The 22,425-nt window shown below is 41.7% G+C and overlaps 1 protein-coding gene across 50 annotated transcripts in view; it reads left to right on the plus strand.

Moving 5' to 3' along the window:
* SORBS1 (sorbin and SH3 domain containing 1) overlaps positions 1-22,425 on the plus strand; it is a 161,089-nt gene that overhangs the window by 127,028 nt on the left and 11,636 nt on the right. For 18 of the 50 annotated variants that reach the window (XM_072931498.1, XM_072931501.1, XM_072931496.1 and 15 more), the window contains 14 exons: positions 1,318-1,401; positions 3,608-3,622; positions 4,107-4,172; positions 4,744-4,845; positions 6,181-6,230; positions 9,082-9,257; positions 10,851-12,371; positions 13,099-13,184; positions 14,732-14,899; positions 16,368-16,414; positions 17,902-18,016; positions 18,124-18,249; positions 19,276-19,470; positions 21,395-22,120. In XM_072931498.1, the coding sequence (XP_072787599.1) occupies positions 1,318-1,401; positions 3,608-3,622; positions 4,107-4,172; positions 4,744-4,845; positions 6,181-6,230; positions 9,082-9,257; positions 10,851-12,371; positions 13,099-13,184; positions 14,732-14,899; positions 16,368-16,414; positions 17,902-18,016; positions 18,124-18,249; positions 19,276-19,470; positions 21,395-22,120 (3,477 nt within the window). The remainder of the gene's footprint in view (positions 1-1,317; positions 1,402-3,607; positions 3,623-4,106; positions 4,173-4,743; positions 4,846-6,180; positions 6,231-9,081; positions 9,258-10,850; positions 12,372-13,098; positions 13,185-14,731; positions 14,900-16,367; positions 16,415-17,901; positions 18,017-18,123; positions 18,250-19,275; positions 19,471-21,394; positions 22,121-22,425) is intronic. The other 32 variants (XM_072931525.1, XM_072931524.1, XM_030276860.4 and 29 more) reach the window with 18 other exon arrangements.

Below are 22,425 nucleotides of genomic sequence, written 5' to 3' on the forward strand. Positions count from 1 at the left end.
CCTCCTGTTGATATCCTTGAGCTCTGTTTTAATGTAAACACAGTTACATAAAATGAGTGCTTTTAGTTGGAGTGCAGTAAATGAAAAATAGAAGTATTGATTCCCTTGTGCCTTTAGGAAATAGCCAAATCATTCTCCAGACCATCTGGCATTAAACATGATGTAACTATTCATCTTGCATTGCCTCTCATTCAGCATCAATCCTGAGCTCTTTTCCTAGAGCTTTTTTTTGTGATGCTAATGGCTATGGCAGAATCTGGGACATCCAAGTCCAGCGCTTTTGTCAACTGCCTCAGTAACCCTGTCACAAAATGATTTCCATGAGGACATTGTGCATCTGTGGGTCTCCTTCTTCCTTGTGATGGAGCACTTGGGATCATACTGGCACAGCAGACATAACATGCTTATATTTTTAATGCATGGAGATCCACTCTGCCTTTGACTAGGTATACTGAAATGCAGGAATTAGCTACAGATCTCTTATCCCACACTTTTGGGGAGTGGTACCTGAAAGGCTTTAACAATGGACTTTTATTCTCTTACCTCACCAGCAGTGTTTTCAAACAGCTACAACTATTTCAATTTTTTTTTGTTTCATTAAGACAGAGGGTATGAATGAAAGGGAATTTCCTTTTCAACTGCACTGTTTTCTGTCCTGTCTGATTTACCTTCATTGTAGTTTTGTCTGATACTCTAACATTTATTTGTGAAGAAACACGTAATATTGTCGCTCTATCCATCCTCTCAGAGGTCTTTCAGGATGCGCTCTCTCTGACATGTGTCTCGTATTATTTAGAAAAACACCTTCCACTCTGTTTGCAGTGTGTAGAACAGGGTTTCTCACATGTTCATGTGCTGTTAAAGATGCAGTATTTGATTCAGGTATTACTGAGTCTCTATTTTTTTAACCAAATGAAACTTTAAAATAATAATAAAATATATGCAGCTTTTGACTTGATAAAAGTGTCTGACAGTAGGACTGATGGACTGCTGGGCTCTCTGCTCTTACATTGAGTCTCCCTGTGACTCTGGGCAAGCTGCAGAATCCCTCTCTCTCTCAGTGGGTCTCCTGACCTGTAAAATGCAATTCATTCATATTCATGTTGGTCACAGTGATGCTATTTGGCTTAACTGATGTTTTCAAAGCAGTTCATGGCCTTTATGAGAAACATGCTATAGAAATTCCAAATTAGACTAAATATCTACATTTTAAAATGGAAGCCATGGGATCTGCATCTCTAACAGTCCCTTTCTATGTATTCTTTGCATAATGTTATCCTTCTCTTTCTTCCATTCCCCTATCACCAACTCCTTTAGACTCGGGATATAAGCCCAGAAGAGATAGATTTAAAGAATGAACCTTGGTATAAATTCTTTTCGGAATTGGAGTTTGGGAAACCGGTAAGTTCGATAGTTGCAATGACCAATGAAGTCAACCTACCCTTTTTTTTTTTTTATGATTGTCACATCTCTTTCCTAGGCCCTAAATCTGAAACAGCTGCCTTACTCATTTAAAGATGTGATTGTACATAATGTCATCCTGGTGCTAACATAAAGCAGCTGTTCTGTGCCTCTTTTAGTGTTTTGAAACAATTTACAAACATTCCCCAACTTCCAGCACTATGTATCAACAAGGTAATTTTTTTTTCACACACCATAGTTCAAACTGCATTTTTGTTGTTAATGTTAGAAATAATACACTCCTCTCATTATTAAAAGTCCTTATTCAATGCTCTTATTCTCCTTCTGCCTAACGAGATCTAGGATGGCTGATAGGTAGCTTTAAGTCAAGGAGAATTATTTATTCCTGTTCCTGGGTTGTAAACTGTAGATCAGTAATTTCCAGCTCTCCATAAACAGATCATGACCTTGTTTCCTGCATATTTCCTTATGCATGTAGCTGCCCATTGCATAAAATGGGGGGCATTTTGAATGAACAGCCCTTGCCCTGCCCTGAAACCAAAGGAGTCTGAGAACAGTGTTCTTTCTTTTCAAATGGAGCTGTGTTGGTATATGTGGAGAGGAAAAAAAAAAAAAATTCTTATTTTCCCCTCTGGAGAAAGATGAACTAAAGCTTAATTATTCAATAGGACAAAGAACATTTTGATGGAGGGAACACATCCAGTGGTCATGGCTACTGGGAAAAAATGTGACTTTAAGCATTTTATGGCTTGGTTCTTACTGATTAAACACTATTAACTTAGTTATTAAGTACTATTTAATAAGCTACTCTTACTGCAGAGAGGGTCAGTATCAGCCTCTCACATGTATTCAAACATAGTGATGGCTTCTCATTTCTGCTTTCCCCTTGAGGTCAGTAGTCAAATACCCATGCACACAAATTTTGAGTACTGCTGAGATTCCATGTGTGCACAACAAAACAGAAGTATGTTTTTAGGTTCAATACTGTCTTCAAAGGCAATTGCACATGGATGGACACTAGAGAGCAGATTTCTTTTAAATCTAGTCTTTGTTCTGGCAGAAGTGGCAAAGTTCCTCTGCACAGAATGTAGCTACCTGGAGTTGTGTGCTCAGTCTGATCACATCATAAAAATAGTGCAATATTTCCTGGAAAGCAAGGATGTACAGTGGTTGAGTAGTCCAGTCTTTGATAGAAAACTATGTTTTATAGCTATGGACCTTCCATCCTAAGCTAAAGAGGTTTCTGCAGTGTTTGAGAAAAGACCTCCTAATGTTTAGACAGTAAAAGTTAGATAAATCTCACCTTGATGGGGCTCTTAAGTGTTGTCAGTGTCAGGATTTAACTCCTCACAACTTGTCATGGTTTAAGGTTTCCACTGTGAGAAGAAACATGCTTATATTTGTTGCCATGTAATTAATAGCCATCTGCTTTTGCAATGAGTGAAGGTTTGTCAACTCTGTGGTCCTTTGAGTTAGTGTGAGTTAATGGAAAATGTGTCAAAGAAAGAAAAGCATTTATGCCCTTGGTCCTTTCTATGTGTGGGGGTATACCTGTTCTTTAGAAGCGTGGATTTGTGCTTTTAGTCATGCAGCCTTGGCCTTATTCCAGACGAGGGTATCTTGGGGCAATCTGTCTCATGTTCAGCAGACCATCTGTTCTGGTGACAAGTTCCCCACCTTGCTCAGGGCACTTTTGTCAAGTGCTGCTCTCTTATAAGGCATGCCTTGAACCTGCTTCTGTTCCAAAGCCATGCCACCATGCTCCCCAAGAATGATGCCAGTTCCTGAATGTGGAACTCCATAAATAGTGCATCAGTGTCAGGCACTTGAATTCAGGATGCCATCTCAGACTTCTATAGCTGGCAAGCCTTTTCTGAGCTTTGTTGCCACAGCCAAAAAAAAAAATGCTTTTTGTAGCTTTGCTTACTGCAGTCATGGGAGTCCAGTCGTCTTTTGCTCTGAATAATCCTGCCTGATACTTACCTGTTCATCCAAACAGGAAAAAAGTCCATTTTGAAATCGGCCCTTTCAGCTGTAGGATGAATTTTAAATAGCTAGTTCCCAAACTTTCTTGTGTCCCACTCTGTCCACCAAAAATCCCCACAAACGAACCCCCAAAACCAGTGAAATAAAAATAATAACTCTGCATTCTCATTGCCCCACAATGCCACCACGGGGAAATCAGCCATTTGTTCACATGGTATGTATTCATACGCTGATGGAAGTGAGAAAGATTGTCCCTTTTCTTTATTAAAGGCCCTTGGTTTACCCTTTTCCTTTTGAAAAGAAGAATGAGCAAAACAAATGCTTTTTATGACTGTGTGGTTCCCCCCCTCCATTTTGTTTTGGTTTTTTGTTAAGAATGCTTAACAGCTGTGGGTACCCTCTAGAGAGTCCAAAATCCCATAGAGCACCTTGCAAAAAAAAATTTCTAAAAACAGCCCCTTCCACACTGCATGTATGTTCCCTTTTGACCCCCATGATTTCTTGATATTTATGCTATAGCAGATTTATTCCTCTTTTTCTCTTTCTCCGTTGTGGTTTGTTGTTATTTTATAATTTCTTTTCAGTGTTGATGCAAATTCCCTATTGTATTTCCCCTCTGTTCTAATCCAGTTTCCATATTCTCTGTGATGTCTTTCCTTATCTTCATTTCCTCATTTCCTTCCTCTGCTTTCCATCAGCCTCCAAAAAAGATTTGGGATTATACTCCTGGAGATTGCTCTATCCTTACTAGAGAGGATAGAAAGGTAATTGTGTCTCACGTACGTTACACTACAGCATCTAGCGTGTATATATGTGTGTATGTGGTTTTCTTTTCTTTTTTTTCTTGTAGCATTGCTTGGGTTTTGTGTGCTTGTGAGTGATTTTCTTTTTTAATTGGGCTTGAGCTCATTAGCCTAACAATTAAGTAGCTAGTAAATTGATTTAATAAACAATTCTTAAAACATAATCATCCATAATTTAGAGTGGTTGTTTTGCTATCTTGACTTGTAATGATAATTGTACTAACAGCATATTGCGTATTATTACAGTATCTTTTTTTTTCTTTACAGGTGGGTTTTATAACTTTATGGATTGTAGAAATAGATTCTAGCAGGCCTGTGCATCTCTTGATTTTAATGTTAATTGCCTAAAACTATTTCCTCTATAATGATTGAAACATGATTAGTTGCTAGTGATTTTCTCTGTATTGTCCATACCACCTTTCTCTTTTTCAATTAAAAGAGCTCTCTTTTTTTTTTTTCAAAATTAACATTCCTTTGGTTTCCCCTAACCCTAAGCATTGTTTTCCCATTCTTCTTCTCCTTCTTTAACCAGAGTGATCTAGAAAAAGACCTCTACCTATACCAGACTGAGTTAGAGGCAGATTTAGAAAAAATGGAGAAGCTTTATAAAGCACCACATAAAAAGCCACAGAAGGTATTTCCTATTCTTTTCATGCTGCCAGTCCCCGTTTCCAAACTCTCTGCTCTAATCTATTCACTGCTGGATGATTATTAAATGAGGTTGGGATAAATAATGGTTCTGAGCGTCCTGACTGCATGGCTTGCTGTGTCGCTGTCAGAAATAATAGAATGTGATGCTGAGAATCCAGCTTGAAATCCATTTCAGATACAGTGGTTTCGTGTCTCACAACTGCATTCAGCTGCCCCCACCCCCATCCCAGTCCCCATTTCAGGTTTAGAGTTCAGTGTCTGCAAAAAAAACCCTCTCTATTTTTCACATGAATAGGCAGCAGCAGCAATCAGCTTAAAATTCTTGGTTGGCGTGTCACGTCATCATCTCGTGCCTTTCAAGCGTATTGCCATCAACTCTCCCTTCTTACAAGCCCCGCTCTCTGCTTGGAGCTCATTCCTACCCAAGATTTTGGATATTCCTGAGAGATTTTACACAATTTTCCTTATGCTGCACCTTGCCATGGCCTTCTAGGGCAGGTGAGCTGCTGCTGCTGCTTCGAGGGTCTGCAGCACTCAAACCATGAAATAATAGATTAATTGGTAACACGCCATTTTTTCTTTTTTTTCTGTTGCTGATTTTTTTTTTAAGCTGCGGCATTTCACCAGGACTTGGAAAAGCTGCTTTTTCAAACCCAAGATGTGCTTTTTCTTCCTAGATAGAAATCCTCACATAGATGAAGGAGCACCAAATAGAGAATTGTTTCTAAAATTGCCTTCAATTTTTAAATAATGTGTCTAAGAAGCGTTAGATGGATTTAAAGCAAGCGGCTAAGAACTGGCTTTTGCTATTGAACCTGTGCAGCTGGTATTGCTTCTCTTAAGTAAGGAAACTGAATTGAAATGTTGCTTTTCTTTTTAGAGCTTTGATATTTTTTGAATGCTGAGGAATGTATTGTGCTGCAGAAATATAATATACCTTTAAAGCAAAGGCGGGCAGTGACCGGTTGGGGGAAAGCCTGGGGAAATAATTATGAGCATGTGTCTCCTGGTCATGGCCCAGCTGGTTATCGCTTCTTGCTTTTGGCTTTATTCACAATGACTCATTTGCGGACAAAAGAATAGGCACTGCAAAAAGGCATCGGCTGTGCTAAAAACCTCTCACTGCCCTGGAGGAACTCATGAAAATTGTTGCTTCTCTGCAAAGACATTGACAGCTTAAATTGCATTTAGATTTAAACCTCAATGTCTCCTATAGGCTAATATTGAATCAATAGATGGAAAGTTACTTAAGCAAGCCTTTTTCTTTCTCCTCACATGTAAGTGCATATCAATGACTCCTTTGTTTGGACTTTTGCAGAATACAGCAGGTGTTACTCCTCTGGAATCTTCCACAGACCATTCTTCCTAGTAAGTTTTTCAATTGTTTGTTGATGTCTCTTTTAAAATATGAGGTCATGTAAGTCAGGGTTTGGATGTTGGAAATGCTTTGGCTTTTTGGAGGATGGATATGGATAAATGCATGTACCATAAGAATTGTATGTGTGCTTTAGGTGAATCCTGGTACATTGTCTGCATTCAGATCCAGAATGTGTTTTGAATTGATTACATGAGTGATTGCATTGTCTAAGTAAGATTTGCTGATTGTGCTAGGCAGTGGCTTTAAAAAATCAACAGACCTTTAACTTCATTTGATGAATTTTGCAAATTGACTGTATCTTCATGCAAGTAACATTATTGTGTGAAATACACAAAAATTGTTTGTTACACCTGTGCAATAGATTGGCTGCTGCTAGATATTCCATGTTACATGCACCAGATCAGATGGATGCAGTTGATGAAAAGCAGTAATTTTCCAGTCTACAGGAAAGGAACAGTGGTAGGAGTAACAATACTTCTCAAAGATCTATTGGGCACTGCTTTTTCAGCAGAATATGTGGTGAACAGTATATTCTGTGTAAATGAGTTATACATGGAGTTAGTTTGTTTTAGAAGAGGAGCACACACACACAAAATCCAGAGCAAAATGCTGAGCTTGTGTTGAGTTACTTGAGTTACCCTGAGTTATTTGAGCCACAGAGCCAGCCCCTACTGTGAGCCTACTGCTCCTTGTAATTGTTCTGAATGCTCCATGTCCATAGGCACAGTGATCCCCTCTGTGAGGATGGTTTGTTAAAAAAGGCAGTTTCTCCTCCAGATGTCCATTAATACAATGTATGTTCACTGCCCCTCTGGGGGCCTTGGAGATCTCCTGTACTTCTTTCAACACAGTTTCCTTCTTCTGTGCTCATTCTGCTGGGAAACCCACACAACCACTGCAACTGTTTTATTTTGGTATGAAGAGAGCAATAACATAAATAGAATTCCCAGAGATTAGCGTAAATGTTATATGTTTGCAAGCAACTGTTAGAGTTTCTGTTCATGGCAGCACTATCTGTGCCACACAGAGCATTCAGGAATGCCAGTGGAGAGGAAGCAAGCTGAGTATGCTGGGAATGGGACACAAGAGTGAGGCCTGGTGGAGTTACATATTTTTCCCTGCCCTGCCATAGAGAGCAGAGAGAAAAGATAGCTGGAATTTATTGTTTTGGGTGTTTTTGCAATGTTGCTCTCCCTTCATTCACCTGATGTTGCAGGCTGCTTTGGCTCCAGTACAGTACTGCTTGCTGTCCTGAATAAGGAGCAGCTGGTAAAGAGATTCACCAAATGCCTCCTCTATCTCCCCCACGTTTAGTCCCAAAGGAAGATTGTTTTAACTCTTTGTTTTTTAAAAACTAGGCTAACAATTAACCTCAGGGCAATCATTATTCCCTGCAGCAACTGGCTGGGTTTCGTCAGGTACTTGACAAAGAGATGAACTTTTTATCAAAGAGAACCCTGATAAACAATAGCTTTGTAGCTATGGGTCTGTTTGAGCATTGTCTAGGTTGAAAAACTGACCATATTCCCTTTCTCTTTCATGGTGCATTTCATGAGCTTTTCCTCCAGAAAGTAATTTATGGGACTGCATATGACCTGCTTTTCCTTGTGCGGAAACTAAAGTAGTCTTTGTGATCCAGACATTGTGTAATTCCACCTCCATAGCCAGTCCTCTGATGTGTTTAAAGCTTTCTCTTTACCCCACAAGTACAGCATCTATCCAAAATAAACAGATACATGTACAAATTTATCCACAACAAACAGATATAACCACAAACATTTCCAAATTCTCATAAATTTGAATCACTCTTGGACATCAGGATGTCAAATATTTCTGTTAATTGGAAAATGTGTATATTTTTATTTTTTCAAATTTTCCAGCAGTCATGCTTTGGCTTTGTATGAGACTCCATTTTATTCTGAAGAGCCTGGCTGAGCAGGAGAACTGGTATCAGATTATCTTAGCTTTTAGGAAAACAGTCTGCCTGACTGCTTAATAAGGTTTTTGTACCTGGAAAGGCAATTTATACCATGGCATTGCCAGTTATTATTTTGGAGACAAAACAGGGAAATCTAGAAATCAGATGTGTGAGCATACTTGTGCTTAGGTTCATGACTAGAAAAGAGATTTGCAATAAATTTCCAGTCTTTAAAAACCTAAGAAATTAAAATTGTACTAATTTTAACATAATTCTGTTTATATATATGCATGGTAGACCTAGAGTCCAGGATTTTTATTCCATGTAGTGGAAGCCTCTGGCAAAGCTGAACAGATTTGTGTGCCTCTGGGAATTTTTCTGGCATTTAAAACAATGTAGCACTTTACTATTGCTTCTCTGCACAGGCCCTCACTGATGGGCTTCAGAAACTGGTCAGGGAATCTTTAACTGTAGTGTTGGCTGGGAGACTGAACTGGGTGAGATGACCCCCTGAGCAGTTGTGCTTTGTAAGCATGGGAGAGACATGGCTGGTGTTTAAGGAGAGAGAACTGGAAGGTGGAAGGTTTTGTGTACTTCCAGCTAGCCAATGAATTTCATTGTGTCTGCAAAGAAATCATGCATCAACTCTGACTGTTGTGTCATCTGTAAAATAGAGGGATGCTTTCCGGCTGTCTGTTTCCTGGGGGACTAAGACTGGAGAGTTCCCTCAAGTGAGAGGATTCTTTGGTAGTGCCAAACACAGAACACTATTGCAGTGTATTCATAACCTCTTCATCAGCATCAGTCCTTCGTGCACAGTCTATTCTGTGTTCACAAGTGTGGTATTCTCTTACTTTACATTAAGCTCTTAGCAGACAGGTGTGACCTCCTAGTGTCCCTTTCCTTTTTCTTATGTATTTCAGCTCCACTTATTCACCCAACTACCATGCAGTGAAGAAGGAGTCAGAGCTAGCTGTGGGAGACCCTGCTGCCTTGGAGAATGAAAGGCAGATTTACAAGAGTGTGCTGGAAGGTGGAGATATCCCGTTCCAGGGGCTGAGTGGTCTCAAGCGACCTTCGAGCTCTGCTTCCACAAAAGGTAGGTGGTTAGAACACTAATCTCTTCTCCTTCTGCAAAGTGTCAAAAGCCAGGTGATACAGGCAAACTGTTGCAAGGTTTAGAGTCCTATTTAGGCCAGTTGAGATTTATGCTATCCGTCCTCTTTGCCATCCCCAGTGTTCCCTCCTTTTTTCTCTCAGACCACAATGGCCAATACTTTTAATGATGCCTTTAACTGATCCAGGTTCCTCTTCTCAAGAGAGATCAGCTCCCTCCATTCAGCACCTCAGTCACAGCCCACACCCTCATGTTTTTCCTCAAGGCTGCTTAGGCTGGCCTTGCTATCCATCTGCTCCCACTGCCTTGCCGTTCTAGAGCCCTTCCCTGTCTTTTCTGTTCTTCCCACAGCAGTATCTCAGCAGGCCACAGCAGTTTGCTGGCCTGGCTACCCTGGTGTAGCTGGTGCCCTGTGCTGCTCAGCCTCCTGCTTGCCAGGGCTGTGCAGAGAATGCACTGACACTGAACCAGCAATTGCTGGCTGAACCAGCCCTGCAGGCTCCAGGAATGTGAGCCAGAAGAGACCAATCTCCTCCTCTTCCCTCCCCCTATTGCAGACTCTCTAAAAGAGACAAAGAAGAGCATGAGTCCCATCAGGGAATTGCACTGGGGAATGTATCTCTGAGCCAACTTCAACCTAAAAATGGCTTGAGATGGGGAGAGGACTGGAGAAAGAATGTGCTGGGTTTCTGAACTGCTCTCCCTAAAAATAGTACATCATACCAAAAAGGTCTCTCTGTCTCCATCTTCCAGCTGTTTTTCAGCATTTTGTCAGGCCTGTAGGGCAGGGAGTCAAACTGGATCTGAACAAAAAAATCTGTTCAAACAGTTCCCCAAACTGCAATTGAACCTGAATGATTATTTTGACATTTGGATTTGAACTCAAATCGGAAACAGACCTAAAAACTGCAGTCTAAGATGAAACCAGACTGAATCCTATTAAAAAATAAAACAAACAATGTCCTGATCTGGCTTCTTCAATTTTAAAGCAACCATGGCCAACCACATTGTCTGAAGGACACTCAGCTTATTCCTAGTATGGGGAATCTGTAAGCAGGCATCTCTTGGGTGAGGTCAGCTGATGTGGTATGCTTGTGCTAGCACAGTCAGCCTCTGATTGTTTTCTTCCTCCCAGGAATAAACTGTTTGGCAAGCACTGTGGTGAGACCATAGTAGGTGTGATTACAGGCTTGGTATGAAGCCATTTTTGCAATGTTAGTGTCTCTGCATTCTTCCTGACACCCTGATCCTGCCCAGAGTTCAGCTGCCCTTTTCCATGGTGCCACAAGCTTCCCTGGAAGCTCATGATGCTTAGCACTTTTTAGGAGGGTACCTTAAAAGTGCTCCAGATTTGCTTCTGGCCAAGCCTCTCATTTTCAAAACGTTAGCAGCACTTCACCTACTCCTCTAAGTGTGGCTTGTTTTACAATTTCTTCCTGCTTTTCTTTATGTTTTGGAATTTTGTTTCTTTAAGGTGCATTTTATGAAATCCAAGCATGTTCTTTCTCCTTTCTCAGTAGCTTTCTAGCACTTAAGCTAACAGGTTGTATTTATTTTATTCTGCATGCTTACCAGTGGATCGTAAAGGTGGGAATGCTCATATGACTGCACCCTCTTCAGTTAATAGCCGAACCTTTAATGCTAGTCATACCGGTATGTTAGGTCACGCATGTAAACATAAGAAGCCTTTATCAGCTGCCAAAGCCTGCATTACTGAAATCCTCCCTTCTAAATTCAAACCCAAATTAGCAGCTCCAGCTGTTCTTGTGCAGGACAAGACGGGTATCTTGCTGTCTCATGAGAAAGCTCAAAGCTGCGAAAACCTTGGTAGCTCCACCGCCTTGTTTGATAATAAAAAGGCTTTCATGGTAGATATAGGGGAAAGCATAGAAAACATCTTGATGAAGTCCAAGCAAGAGTATGCCATTAAATCTGGCAGTACCATGAGCCTGCAGGAGTATGGTACCAACTCTAGGAAAGGCTACCTGTTCGCTGCCTCCAGAAAGAGTGGGCTGGAGTTTACAACACTCTATAAAGACATGCACCAGATCAACCGGTCCAGGATCCATTTGGACACAGTCTCCTCCTGCAGCGTGAAGGATATTGCATCTCAGTTTGAGAATGAAGCAAAGGACAGGATGGAGCAGAGCCTTAGTCGAGAGGATTCAGAGCAGATCCCCAAAGACACCGTTTCCTCCCGTATCAGTGCCTTTGAGCAGCTGATCCAGAGATCCCGATCAATGCCCTCACTTGACTTTTCCATTGGGCAAAACAAACCCACCACTTCTCTTCAGTCTAAAACTTGTCTGAGTGCTGCATACTCTGCAGAGATTCTTCTGGATTTGTCAAAAGCACACCTAGAAGAGAAGGATGTTGCCAGCTTTGCAGATAAATCCTCCCGCTCCTGCAGCAATGTGGAAGACACAGCTTCAGATGTCAGTGATGTCATCCCTATGGACACAGTCTCAGCTTGCACTGATGAGATAGATCTTCTCTCAAATGCCTCCAATGACAGTGGCAGCAGCAGCAGCAACCTGAATGGGCCTCAGAAGCATAAAATCAACAGATGCAAAGGCACATGCCCAGCTTCCTACACCAGGTTCACTACCATCCGAAGACATGAACAGCAGCAGTCCTCCAGGAACTCTGATTCCAAAGGGGATGTCTATGGGGACAGGCATATGCTCCCCAGAAATGTCTACCTAATGAGCCCACTCCCATTCCGATTGAAAAAGCCCTTCCAACACAAATCCTGCAGAACTCCACCCCCAGACTGCCTGGCAAGCCTGGCAGTGCCCAGCCCTGAGAACCCAGACGACCCCATACAGCTGCAGGGGAGTGTAGGAAACAAGAGTCACCACTCCCAGTACCAGCCTTGCTCCAGAAGTGGGCCTCTTGCTCCCAGGCGCCTGTCCTCCTTTGACATTGTGGAGAGGCTTAGCTACTTCCCCACCATGGGATCTAGCCGGGATAGCTTCATGGGCCGGGCTGACATTCCTGACTCCTTAAACAATGGGAACCCTGTTTCATATGCCCTCTACCACAGCCTGGACACAAACAACAACCCGCAGAGTGAACTTGGGACGTACCTAGGAGGTGGTTTTTGTGTTCTTTACTGGTGTCCCTTTATCTGTCTTCTTTCTTCCATTCTCCTCCTCTTTTCTTCCATAACCCTTGCATTTTTATGTCCCACCTTTACATTCCCTGACTCTCTGGTTTTTTTCCCCTAGTGTGTCTAATGTCCTTTTACGTGTCTTGCTGAGCAGTTTTGTTCAGGGCTTGTTAACAGCTGCACTTCTGAGAAACAATTTCCACTGCATTTCTAATCACATCAGGTTCAATTTATCTCTCAAGCAGCTCTGGGGATGCAAGAATCTCAACATGAGATATTTCTAGTCCTGTATCATTTACATACATGAGAATTATAAACCAAACCCAGATGATTTGCTTTAAGGAGTAGTTTCTCAAGGTCTAGTTGTGTTTGCGTGCCTGTGTGTATTAAACTTTTCTCAACAGTAAAATGCCAAATCATACTTTGATGACAGTGAATCTTTTCTTCACAAAGTCCTTCTATGTCTTTACTCTTTCCTGTATCATTATTTTCTCCCTGTTCTTGGATCTTTGTTCACATGTAGAGCCCAAAAGGGAAAAAAATGAAAATGGATAAATATTCGACATCTGATTGGCAATTTGGTCAATGGCAATTGAGAATCCTTACTGTCATAATGGAAACAAATTGTTAAAAAATATCTATTTTTTTCCTTTCTGGTTATGCTGGATAAATCCATGTGTATTTTAACTTCCTTATGTTGTTTTGAGGTAGATTCAGAATCACCAAGGCATTTTGCACCAGTTGACTACATGGAAACTCCAGAGGAAATTCTCCGCAGGCGACATGATGATAAAGAGGTAACGCCCTCCTTTATGGCCTTATAACAGTAGTAGCAGCTCCACATACAAGAAATACAGCATTCAGTCTTACATAAGGACACTTGTATGTCCAGGCTGTGTGTCCTGGAAGTTAGAGTAACAAGCAGTAACTAGTATGTTTTACTTTCAATGCTGTCTGCCACTGATTTGCTGTGTAATGTGTATAGTCCAGTTCAGCTTGTTTCAAATAAACCTTATAGTTCTTATCAATTGCACAAAATTACATACAGAGGCTTTAAGTATATAAAAAGGTTGGAAATGTATGTGAGAAGTGGTACAACACCCTGGTACTTGCAGAAAAAGATTGGTAATCTGTAATTTTTCTTCATGCAAGCCACTTGAGTCAGTATTAATTAAACTGGTGATAACACTAATATTCCTGTGGGGGTCATCAAGTTTTGAACAGTGAATGTAAAATGTTTTAAGCTATCAGAATGTGGTAAGTTTTCCCCCAGCGCAAACTAGAATTCTTTATGGTGTCTGAAGTTGTTGTCAACAGAATGTAGCAGTCCTTTTTGAAATGGCTGGATAAAAGTGGGACGAGCTGAAATAATAGGAAAGCCACATAGACTTTTCAGCACTGAGTGTATTCAAGCTGAGTTAAAGAAGTTATAAAGTGCTTGCTTTCCTGGAAGATGGAACTAATTTCCCTTGCTGGTGGGGGGGAAGTTTTGCTTTTAGTGTTAACTTTCTGAGTTCAGATAATGTTTTGAAACATGCTTTGAAATATGGTAAAATCTGTTCTTAATTCCTGTGTGAAAAATGTTTTTTGCTCTCTTCTCCTTTGAAAGTTAGTAATTCCCCCACTTCCAAAATCCAGCATGAAAATTCATGTAAGATTGAAAACGTGAATTCAGTAAGACCTTCTGGTTTCAAATGAGTTAGCACACAGCTGAACTCTTCAGCCTACAGTCAGCCCCAGAAGGTGGAAGAATCTTTCTGTGCAGATGCACAAGAATGCATGTTTTCATTCAATGTGCCAGAGACTTCAGAAATCCAAAATAATTTTTAGGTGTCTATTTATTTTACAAAGTGGGTTACAAGAGCCCAAAAGAAGTATGGGAGAACCTGAATGTGGTTAGGCACTCTCCAAGCTCCTTGTAAGGCTTATGAGAATATGATGCCTCGGAACTCAATGGGGCTGATTCAGGTCTCTTGGAAGTCAGTGAGAGATACTTCTTTTTTTGGTGGAAGGGGGTTTAGATCAGGTCTCTGCATTATCACCAATCTTCTTAGACGCTCCTAAGACCTGCCCAAAACTTAGAAAAAAAATCCTCATTGACTTCCATCAGCTTTGGATCAGGTCCTCTGTATAAGCTAGATTTTAGTCATGCCGTAATGAAGATGTACCTTCTGTGTTTGTAAAATGAAAGGGTATTGTTTTGTTAGTAGAAACAATTATTTGATACTAAACTGCAAAGCCCAGCTATTTGTGGGAAGTCAGGAATCTTAAGTCAAATTTATGGCAGCTTTTGAATGCCTTTAACTAGATTATTTACTGCCCATTTTATGCAATTTTATGGCAGAAACTTTTAGAGGACCAGAGACGACTTAAACGTGAGCAAGAAGAAGCTGATATTGCCGCTAGAAGGCACACAGGGGTTATTCCAACGCACCATCAGTTTATCACTAATGAACGATTTGGGGACCTCCTAAATGTAGACGATACAGCAAAGAGGAAATCTGGGTCAGAGGTCTGTTTTAGTTACCTCAGTCTGCTGCTTGACCCAAAGCAATAATTGCCTCTCACAATATTGTGCTTTAGGCCGACATTAGCTCTTCAGAGAATGTCGTTTGTTGTTTTTTATTTTTTTTTTTTTTCCACCTTCCCCTTTCCCATTCTGGCTTAATTTAGATCTGCTTTGACTTTTATGCCTGGTAAATTAATTGATATCTCTATACCAAGCTGCATATATTAAAGCATGCCTGCTGAGAATTGCTGGTGCACACCTGTGATGCATGCCTTTAAATATCAGCTACTTAGTCAATCCAAGGCATTTTACATCTTTTGCATCATATTGCTACATTGTCCTCTTGTCTGTGCCTTATGCTTAGAAACTTCATGTCTTGTTGATCCTGGCCATGCGGTTGTTACATAGTTGTGGTTTTTTAGAAATACGTTGTTTCTTCTCTTGAAACATGCTTAGCATCTTTTAGAAACATTCAGGAAAAAAGTCTCAGCATGTTTCGCTGCGTTCAACATGGTTGGACTTTCTGAAAGAGACAAAGGAGGAGGTACATATTTTTTCCATGAGCCCAAGGCGCTTTTCTGGAAGGCTGGATGTTGTGTCCAGGTGTTATGGCCAAATGCCTTTCCTGCCTCGCATGAATTGCTGCTGGGCTCTTGACAGCAGCTCTGTTTCCCCAGTGGTGCTGCACTGTGGTGGTGGGTGTGGTGCTCACCATGTGGATGGAGTACATACACCTGTCTGCTCTTTAGTTTCAAATGCTCTGGAACCCCATCAATGTGACTGCTTTGTGTTTTATGCTCTGTTACCAAAATTACTGTAAAGTTTTCTGAATATTTTGTGGCCATTAGAAGATCAGCCAAGTAAACCTTTTAGAGCCCAGGCCTGCTGTCAACATACGTTTTGGTTCTTTAGCCACTGAAGACTTTTTTAAAATGTGTGCCTAATTTATTCATATTTCCTTTTCACCTTTGTCTCTTTCCTACCAATTGATACAGAGTACATGGGTCACATTTCAGTATTCAGCAGGGCCAGGTAATAATCAATAAGAGACACATCAAATAATAGCCTACTATTTTCCCCAGCTAGTAAGTTTTGCTTTTCCATTCAAATGTCAAGAGAAATTTGGTCCTGGAGCCCCAGTAACTGTAGTTACTGGATCAGCTTTCATTCATCAGTGTTTGTCATATTAAAAGTTGATTGCTGTTAAATCCATTTCCTGTAGAGCTCCTAATTATTGCTATGCTAGAAGTTGGCACTTTGTGTCCTGGTGGGAGATGCCCATCCAGCGTATTTGGACTGTAATACCAGTTGCACGCAAGCTTGTAGCAGAATACCTGCATTCAATTTCTTCCCCATGCTAATCTTAGCTGTAGAAGAGTTTGGGTGATTTTCCTCAGAAGAGGGTTGAAAACCTAATTATTATTTTAATGTTTGGTTTCTTTTTTTTTTTTTTTTTTTTTTTTATCTCCAGATGAGACCTGCTAGAGCAAAGTTTGACTTTAAAGCACAGACACTAAAGTGAGTACAGCTTGTTGCTCCTACCTGGAGTGTTCTTTCTCTGCTTTTTCTCCTAGAATGTAGCATTTTTGAAGTGTTATGTAATTGGACTCATGTTTTAGGGTGTCTTCAGTACCCAAAGCAAAGTTGTCCATAGTAAGGCAAGGAAAAGTAATACGAACCTTGCAGTTCATAGCATCTAAAGGACCTTCAGGAAAATGTCTTCTTTCTCAGGGCATCTCTATTCCACATGATTTTTAGGACAAATCTGCATTCTCTACTGCAAGAAGTGAGTGCTCTGCCCAGCAGGTGGGTGGAGCCACAGGAGAAGATCATCCTTTTCACTGTGCAAAGGATAGCTCATGAGCAGAAGTTAAATAGATGCCATGCTCTGAGCATGTGGGCCCCTGGTTCGGCGTTTTCCTGATTCAGGACAAAGAAGTGTGCGGGATGGTCAGTGCTCTCCTGGCATCTATGGATACATCAACAGATGTTTCAGATGTCGTTGTGGTACTTCCAAGTCCTGTTGTGATCCTTTGGGTGAATCCCATGGCACTACTTGTTCTTTTTAGGGAAGACTGCTGTGAAGAGAAGGCTTGGAAAGCCTCTGTCACAATATGGGCCTGGGGGAGCTCTCATTTTAACATTGCTAGAGAGGAAAGAAAGAAGAACAGAATTCAATGAAGGACCTACATGAATAAGCTGATGTCCTGAGACTATTTTTTATTTATTCTTATAGGTGATGATTTGTAATAATTTAAATAGCATCTCCCCAGCACCTATAATAAAACTGAGGCAGATTAGGTGTAGCTGTTGTGTCCCTTGAGTAGAACGTATCAGGATGCCAGACAAAAGTAAAGCAGATCTTGTAAAAATCATCTTAGAAAAGGCTGTGTTGCTTATTTTCCTCTGGGGACCCAAGTAGAAAGTTTATGAGCCTAGTACAAGCTGGCCACAGTTCTTCAAGCTGCAGACAGTCAAAATTTTAGCACTGAAGCCTGTGGATTGAAGTTCCAATTTTTTTACCCCAGCTGAGGTCATTGATTGCACAACTGCAGGCTGACCATCAGTGCAATCATTGCAGGATTGACTTTGACATGTAAGTATGTTAATCTGATCAGCAAACTATCTCAGATTAAAATCATATGTCTCTTTGGAAGGTGCTTGTGACATGACTGTTTCAAAACATGAATTGAGGGCTGCTCATCATATCCAACATGGAAAGTAGCCAGTGTCATATTGAGCTTGACCCCATTGCCTCTGGGAGAGCATGTGGTTATTAGGGCCCTCACAGGCCAACTTTTTTCACAGAATGCCCAAAGAACAAGCGAGGTCTTGCACATCATTATATGAACAGAGTAATCCTCAACATTTAGCTTGTGCTTTGGGTGGAGAATGATGTGTGTCAACATGCTGATGCACACCTTGGTACCTAGGGATTGCTGGACAGAAAACTACATCTGTTCTCCTCCAGGGAAGTTCTGATGGAGTGCTTGTGTTCTTAACAGGGAACTTCCTCTGCAAAAAGGAGATATTGTTTACATTTACAAGCAGATTGACCAGAACTGGCTCGAAGGTGAACACCACGGCAGAGTTGGCATCTTCCCACGATCATACATAGAGGTAGCTGCTTTTTTTGCAGGTGTTCTCTTTGTCCACTCTCTTTCTGCCTGAGACCACTTTATGGACTTCATGTATGAGACTTGGCTGATTCTGTTTGTTCATTCTAGTTCCTTCCACCAGCTGAGAAGGCTCAACCCAAAAAGCCATTACCATTGCAAGTATTGGAATATGGAGATGCTATTGCTAAGTTCAACTTCAATGGGGATACCCAAGTGGAAATGTCCTTCAGGAAGGTAGGACTTCTGTTGTGTTGATTAATTGAATCCAGACATGATGATGCTTTTTAGCCTAGTAACTTGCAATTTCCAAATTAAAGCTCCAATAAAATAAACACTGTATTCAGGAAGGATTCCTCCTCACCACCCATGTTTTTAATCCACAGTCATTATGTAGTGCATTGCAGTTTTTGTTGCAGGTAGGCTAAATCAAGAGGTGACAATTGTTTCCTTAGGTCCAACTGAGAAGATACTTTGAACACAAGTGCTGGAAATCTGGCTCTGCAAGGCAAATTAGATAATTGGTGACAGGTCTTTCCAGGTTGGTTAGATTCAGCAGAGGCCCACACAGTTACGTGATAATGGTGATATAGAAAAGAAGGAAGCTGGATTCACCTTCCCCATACTACAAGCCAAATCACTGAGCAAGCCAGGTTCTGCTGTATTTAAGTGACTGGCTAGACTGCAGAGTGAAGGTGTGGGAAGGGGTTGTGTAATGCCTGTTCAGAAGAAAGTCAGCCATATTTCTCCATCTTGACCAGCTTTATGTTTTAATGCTCAGATTAGATCTTCTCTGTCTTCTCTTTTAATTATATATGAAGGTGAGGCTTGCAGTGTATGTTAAGGATCTGGAAGTTACTTTGTCAGCAAAACTTGGAGAGACCACAGAGAGACCTAGGATAAACTGCAGACCTGTGTATACTTTCTATACACCTCATATGCCTGAGAGTCTCATGGTCAGCCTGAAACAGCTGGGTTCCATTTTTAACTGGCTTTAGCAAGTAGGGTCTTGAAAATGTGAGCATAACTGAGTCTGCAGACAGACCAAGTCAGTACTAGAAGATCTGCAATTTTTTCTTTCTCTTAACTCTTAATCCACAGTTGAGGATTAGGATAATTTGAAATAGCAATAATTCCAATTAGGAAATTGTAAATTGAGAACCACTAATTATTGTAGGTCAGCTGCACCAAGATTTAAAATGTAATCTGCTTTGGAATGATGAAACGTTAAAATCACAACTACATTGCTATTCCTTCCCACAGGGTGAAAGGATCACGTTGATTCGACGAGTGGATGAGAACTGGTATGAAGGAAGAATCTCTGGCACCAGTCGCCAAGGCATCTTCCCCGTCACTTATGTGGAGGTGCTCAAGCGGCCAGTGGTCAAGAATGCCATTGACTATCCTGACCCACCTGTGTCCCTGTCCCCCAGCCGCAGCATGACAGCGTCACCACAGGTACTAGGACTAGATGCAGCCAGGCTCAACACCTTGCAAAACAGTGGGATATTGCCATTCTTGTGCAAGAAGCAGTAGCTGAAAGAAAGCTTTATTTAAGACTAGAATTTTGTGCCATAAAGCCACATGCTCCCTGCAGTAAGCTTCAACTGCAGGAAGAGGTGATGTTTCATTTACCAGAAAGGTTAATGAACGGGTCATTTGGGGATTTGGAGACTCAGCTTTTTATCTCTGATATGTAGCTTGAATCTGGGCCAGGTTGAAAAGGCTACAGTTCACAGCCATGTGATTTAAATTTCACTGCCAGAGATGAAATGAATTAGTGATCCATTTCCTCTGGGTATGTGTTTACAGTTCATGCACCTTTACTGTGATGAGGGGAATTTTATATTATGACTATTAGAAAGAAGTGTCTTAGTCTGTAAGGTATTAAGAAGTGCTATAGTCTGAAAGAGTCATTATATTAGTCCCAATCAGCTTGAATTAAGCTGTACACCTGCTCCTGTATGATCTAACTCATGACCAGGGTTTTTAGAGACAGGGTCAGAAGAACAGTCTGTATTATTTGAAACTGCTGCTACATGAACTCAGGTTTTGAGAGCAGGTCAGTCTGGGATCTTCCATGAATATTAGATTCACTACAAACCATACTGCAGTTCAAAGCAGAAATAAAAATGGCAGCAGGTAATTATACGGGGATCACAGAATGTTTGCCATGGCAAATTTATCAGGGAGATAGTGAGTCTCTAAATCCCCCAATGTTTTGCTCTCATCCTGCAAATACTCATGCGAGGGGAAGGTCAGCATACATGTCTGGGTCATGGCCATGAGCTTCTGGTGCATTTCCCAATCACCCATGGGACCAAAACAAGGTCAAGACTGCAAGAAACATAAGTGGAGAACTGGGATTATGAGGAAGGGATATATGCTACAGAAAGGATAGGAAAAAAAGATGCCATGACTCATGCCTGTTGTCTGTCTGGATCTTTCCTAAAAGGAGTGTTCTCAGTCTTAGCCACTGTGTAAAGAGGAAAAACGTGTTGCTAGTTTGGGATTCTCAGTCAAAGTGGACATCAGCTGAGCTTTTCTGTGAGCTTGGCAGCCTTTCCATAGCTGTTTCTTATCTTCCACAAGTTCCCTGCAAGCTTCTCCCTTTGATGGAAGGGATCATATCTGCCTTTTTTGTTTCCTTTCCTATTCCTTTGATTCCTCCCCTATAAAGTCAGTACTCCCCCTAGTTTTTTGTTTAACTTGGCTGAGGACTGTGAAACAGTCTGACAAGTGCTGATGTAGCTGTCCTCACCAATGCTGCTGGTGGTAAAAGCCACAGGCAGGACTTGGTAGTGTGTTCTGCCCTTTAAACACAGGACCTATTTTAATCACCTGAAGAGCAAATATCCACAGCTGGCTTTTTTGGTCCCTTTCTCCTGAGCAGCTTCTGCAATGCATGCTTCCTGAGGAGCAGGCAATTCTCATGCTACAGTTGAATATAGTCAAAGTTCATTGCAGCAGTGAATTCTGGCTGGATCCACAGTGTGAGTTGCTGGGACCCCAGCTATTGCTGCCAGGCCAGTCCAATGCTGCATTTGCCATCATGATGGTGGCTTCAACTGCTCCCTGAGGGACTTAGGGCTTATGGTATGAAGTCAGATGCCACAAGGTGTTTTGTGTCTGGGATACTGGCAAAGGCTGGAGACGGGTATTAGCAGCACAGATACAGGCTGGACTCTGTGGTTGGAGTAGCTGCAGACAGCATTGTCTCCAACACAGCAGAGCATCCATAGAAAACTTATGCATGTGGTCACAGATCTGCTTCTCTCCACACTGGCTCTCTCTCCTCTTACTTTTGCTTGGTTTTGTATTTCCTTTATTATTTTTTTTGTTCATTTCTTTCTTTTTCTCTCCTGCTTTTGTCTCCTTCAAGTCTCCCAGCTCTGAGCTGCTCCATACTCCAACTCCTCCGCCTTTGCCTTTTGCGCGCCGCGCTTTGTCTCCAGAGGTGCAGGCGGTCACATCCGAGTGGATTGCTCTGACCGTGGGAGTGTCTCCCAGCACCACTCCTGCCATAACTCCTCCATTGCCTCCTCCGCCTGAAGCCTCCCTCTCTCACACTGACTATCTCTCGCCTTCTGCTGCAGCCAGCCCTTCCCCCACAGTCAGCCTCCACCATTCTCATCTCTCTGGCTCCTCGACTCCCAGGTCCATTAAATCCCCATTGCCCTCTTCCTCATCCAGACCTCAATCCTCTGCCCGCAGTTTCTACCAGGCCACTCCACAAAACGAAGAAAAGTTTGATTCCCCTCCTCCCAGCGTGACTTACTCTAACTCCTCTCGCTGGGCAGTGGAGAGCCCCGAAAGCATCCTCGCAGAGCAGCGTGACACCACTGCCAGCCAAGCCTGGCTCCAAAAGACAGGAGAGGGCAGCAGCCACCCTGAGCAGAGTGCTCATGCTGTCCCCAAGATCTCTGTTGAGCGCTGCCTGAAACCATCCCAACTAGACATGCGTGCGAGCCCAGAAAGGAGACCTGTGGGTTCCTCTGAGGACAACCAGTTGTGTCAGGAGCTAATGGCTATTGTTCAGGGAGGTAAAACAGAGAAAAGAGACATGAGGAAAGGTGATACAGGAAAGTTTCAAAGCGGGGAAAAGAAGGTACTTTTGCATGTGTGTGTGCTGCTCTGAATCGCTGATTTTTGTTTAACTGGTGGGTTGACGTTTGTGCTGCTCTGCAGGCAAAGCAGAGCCAGTGGTTGCCACATGTCATTTTGATGCTCTTAAGACATTTTTTTCAGGGGTCACCAGTAGCATTTACTTATAGCAGATCAAAAAGTTTGGGAAGAGGGCTCAAGAGCAGTGTAGAGAAAATTATTTTAGAATAGATAACACAGGATTGATACAGTCAGTCACATCTAAAGAGGCAATTATCCCAGACACTGGCTATTACCAGATGCATCAGA

Source organism: Taeniopygia guttata, chromosome 6 (genome assembly GCF_048771995.1).
Source record: "Taeniopygia guttata chromosome 6, bTaeGut7.mat, whole genome shotgun sequence".
NCBI classification, from domain to species: domain Eukaryota; kingdom Metazoa; phylum Chordata; class Aves; order Passeriformes; family Estrildidae; genus Taeniopygia; species Taeniopygia guttata.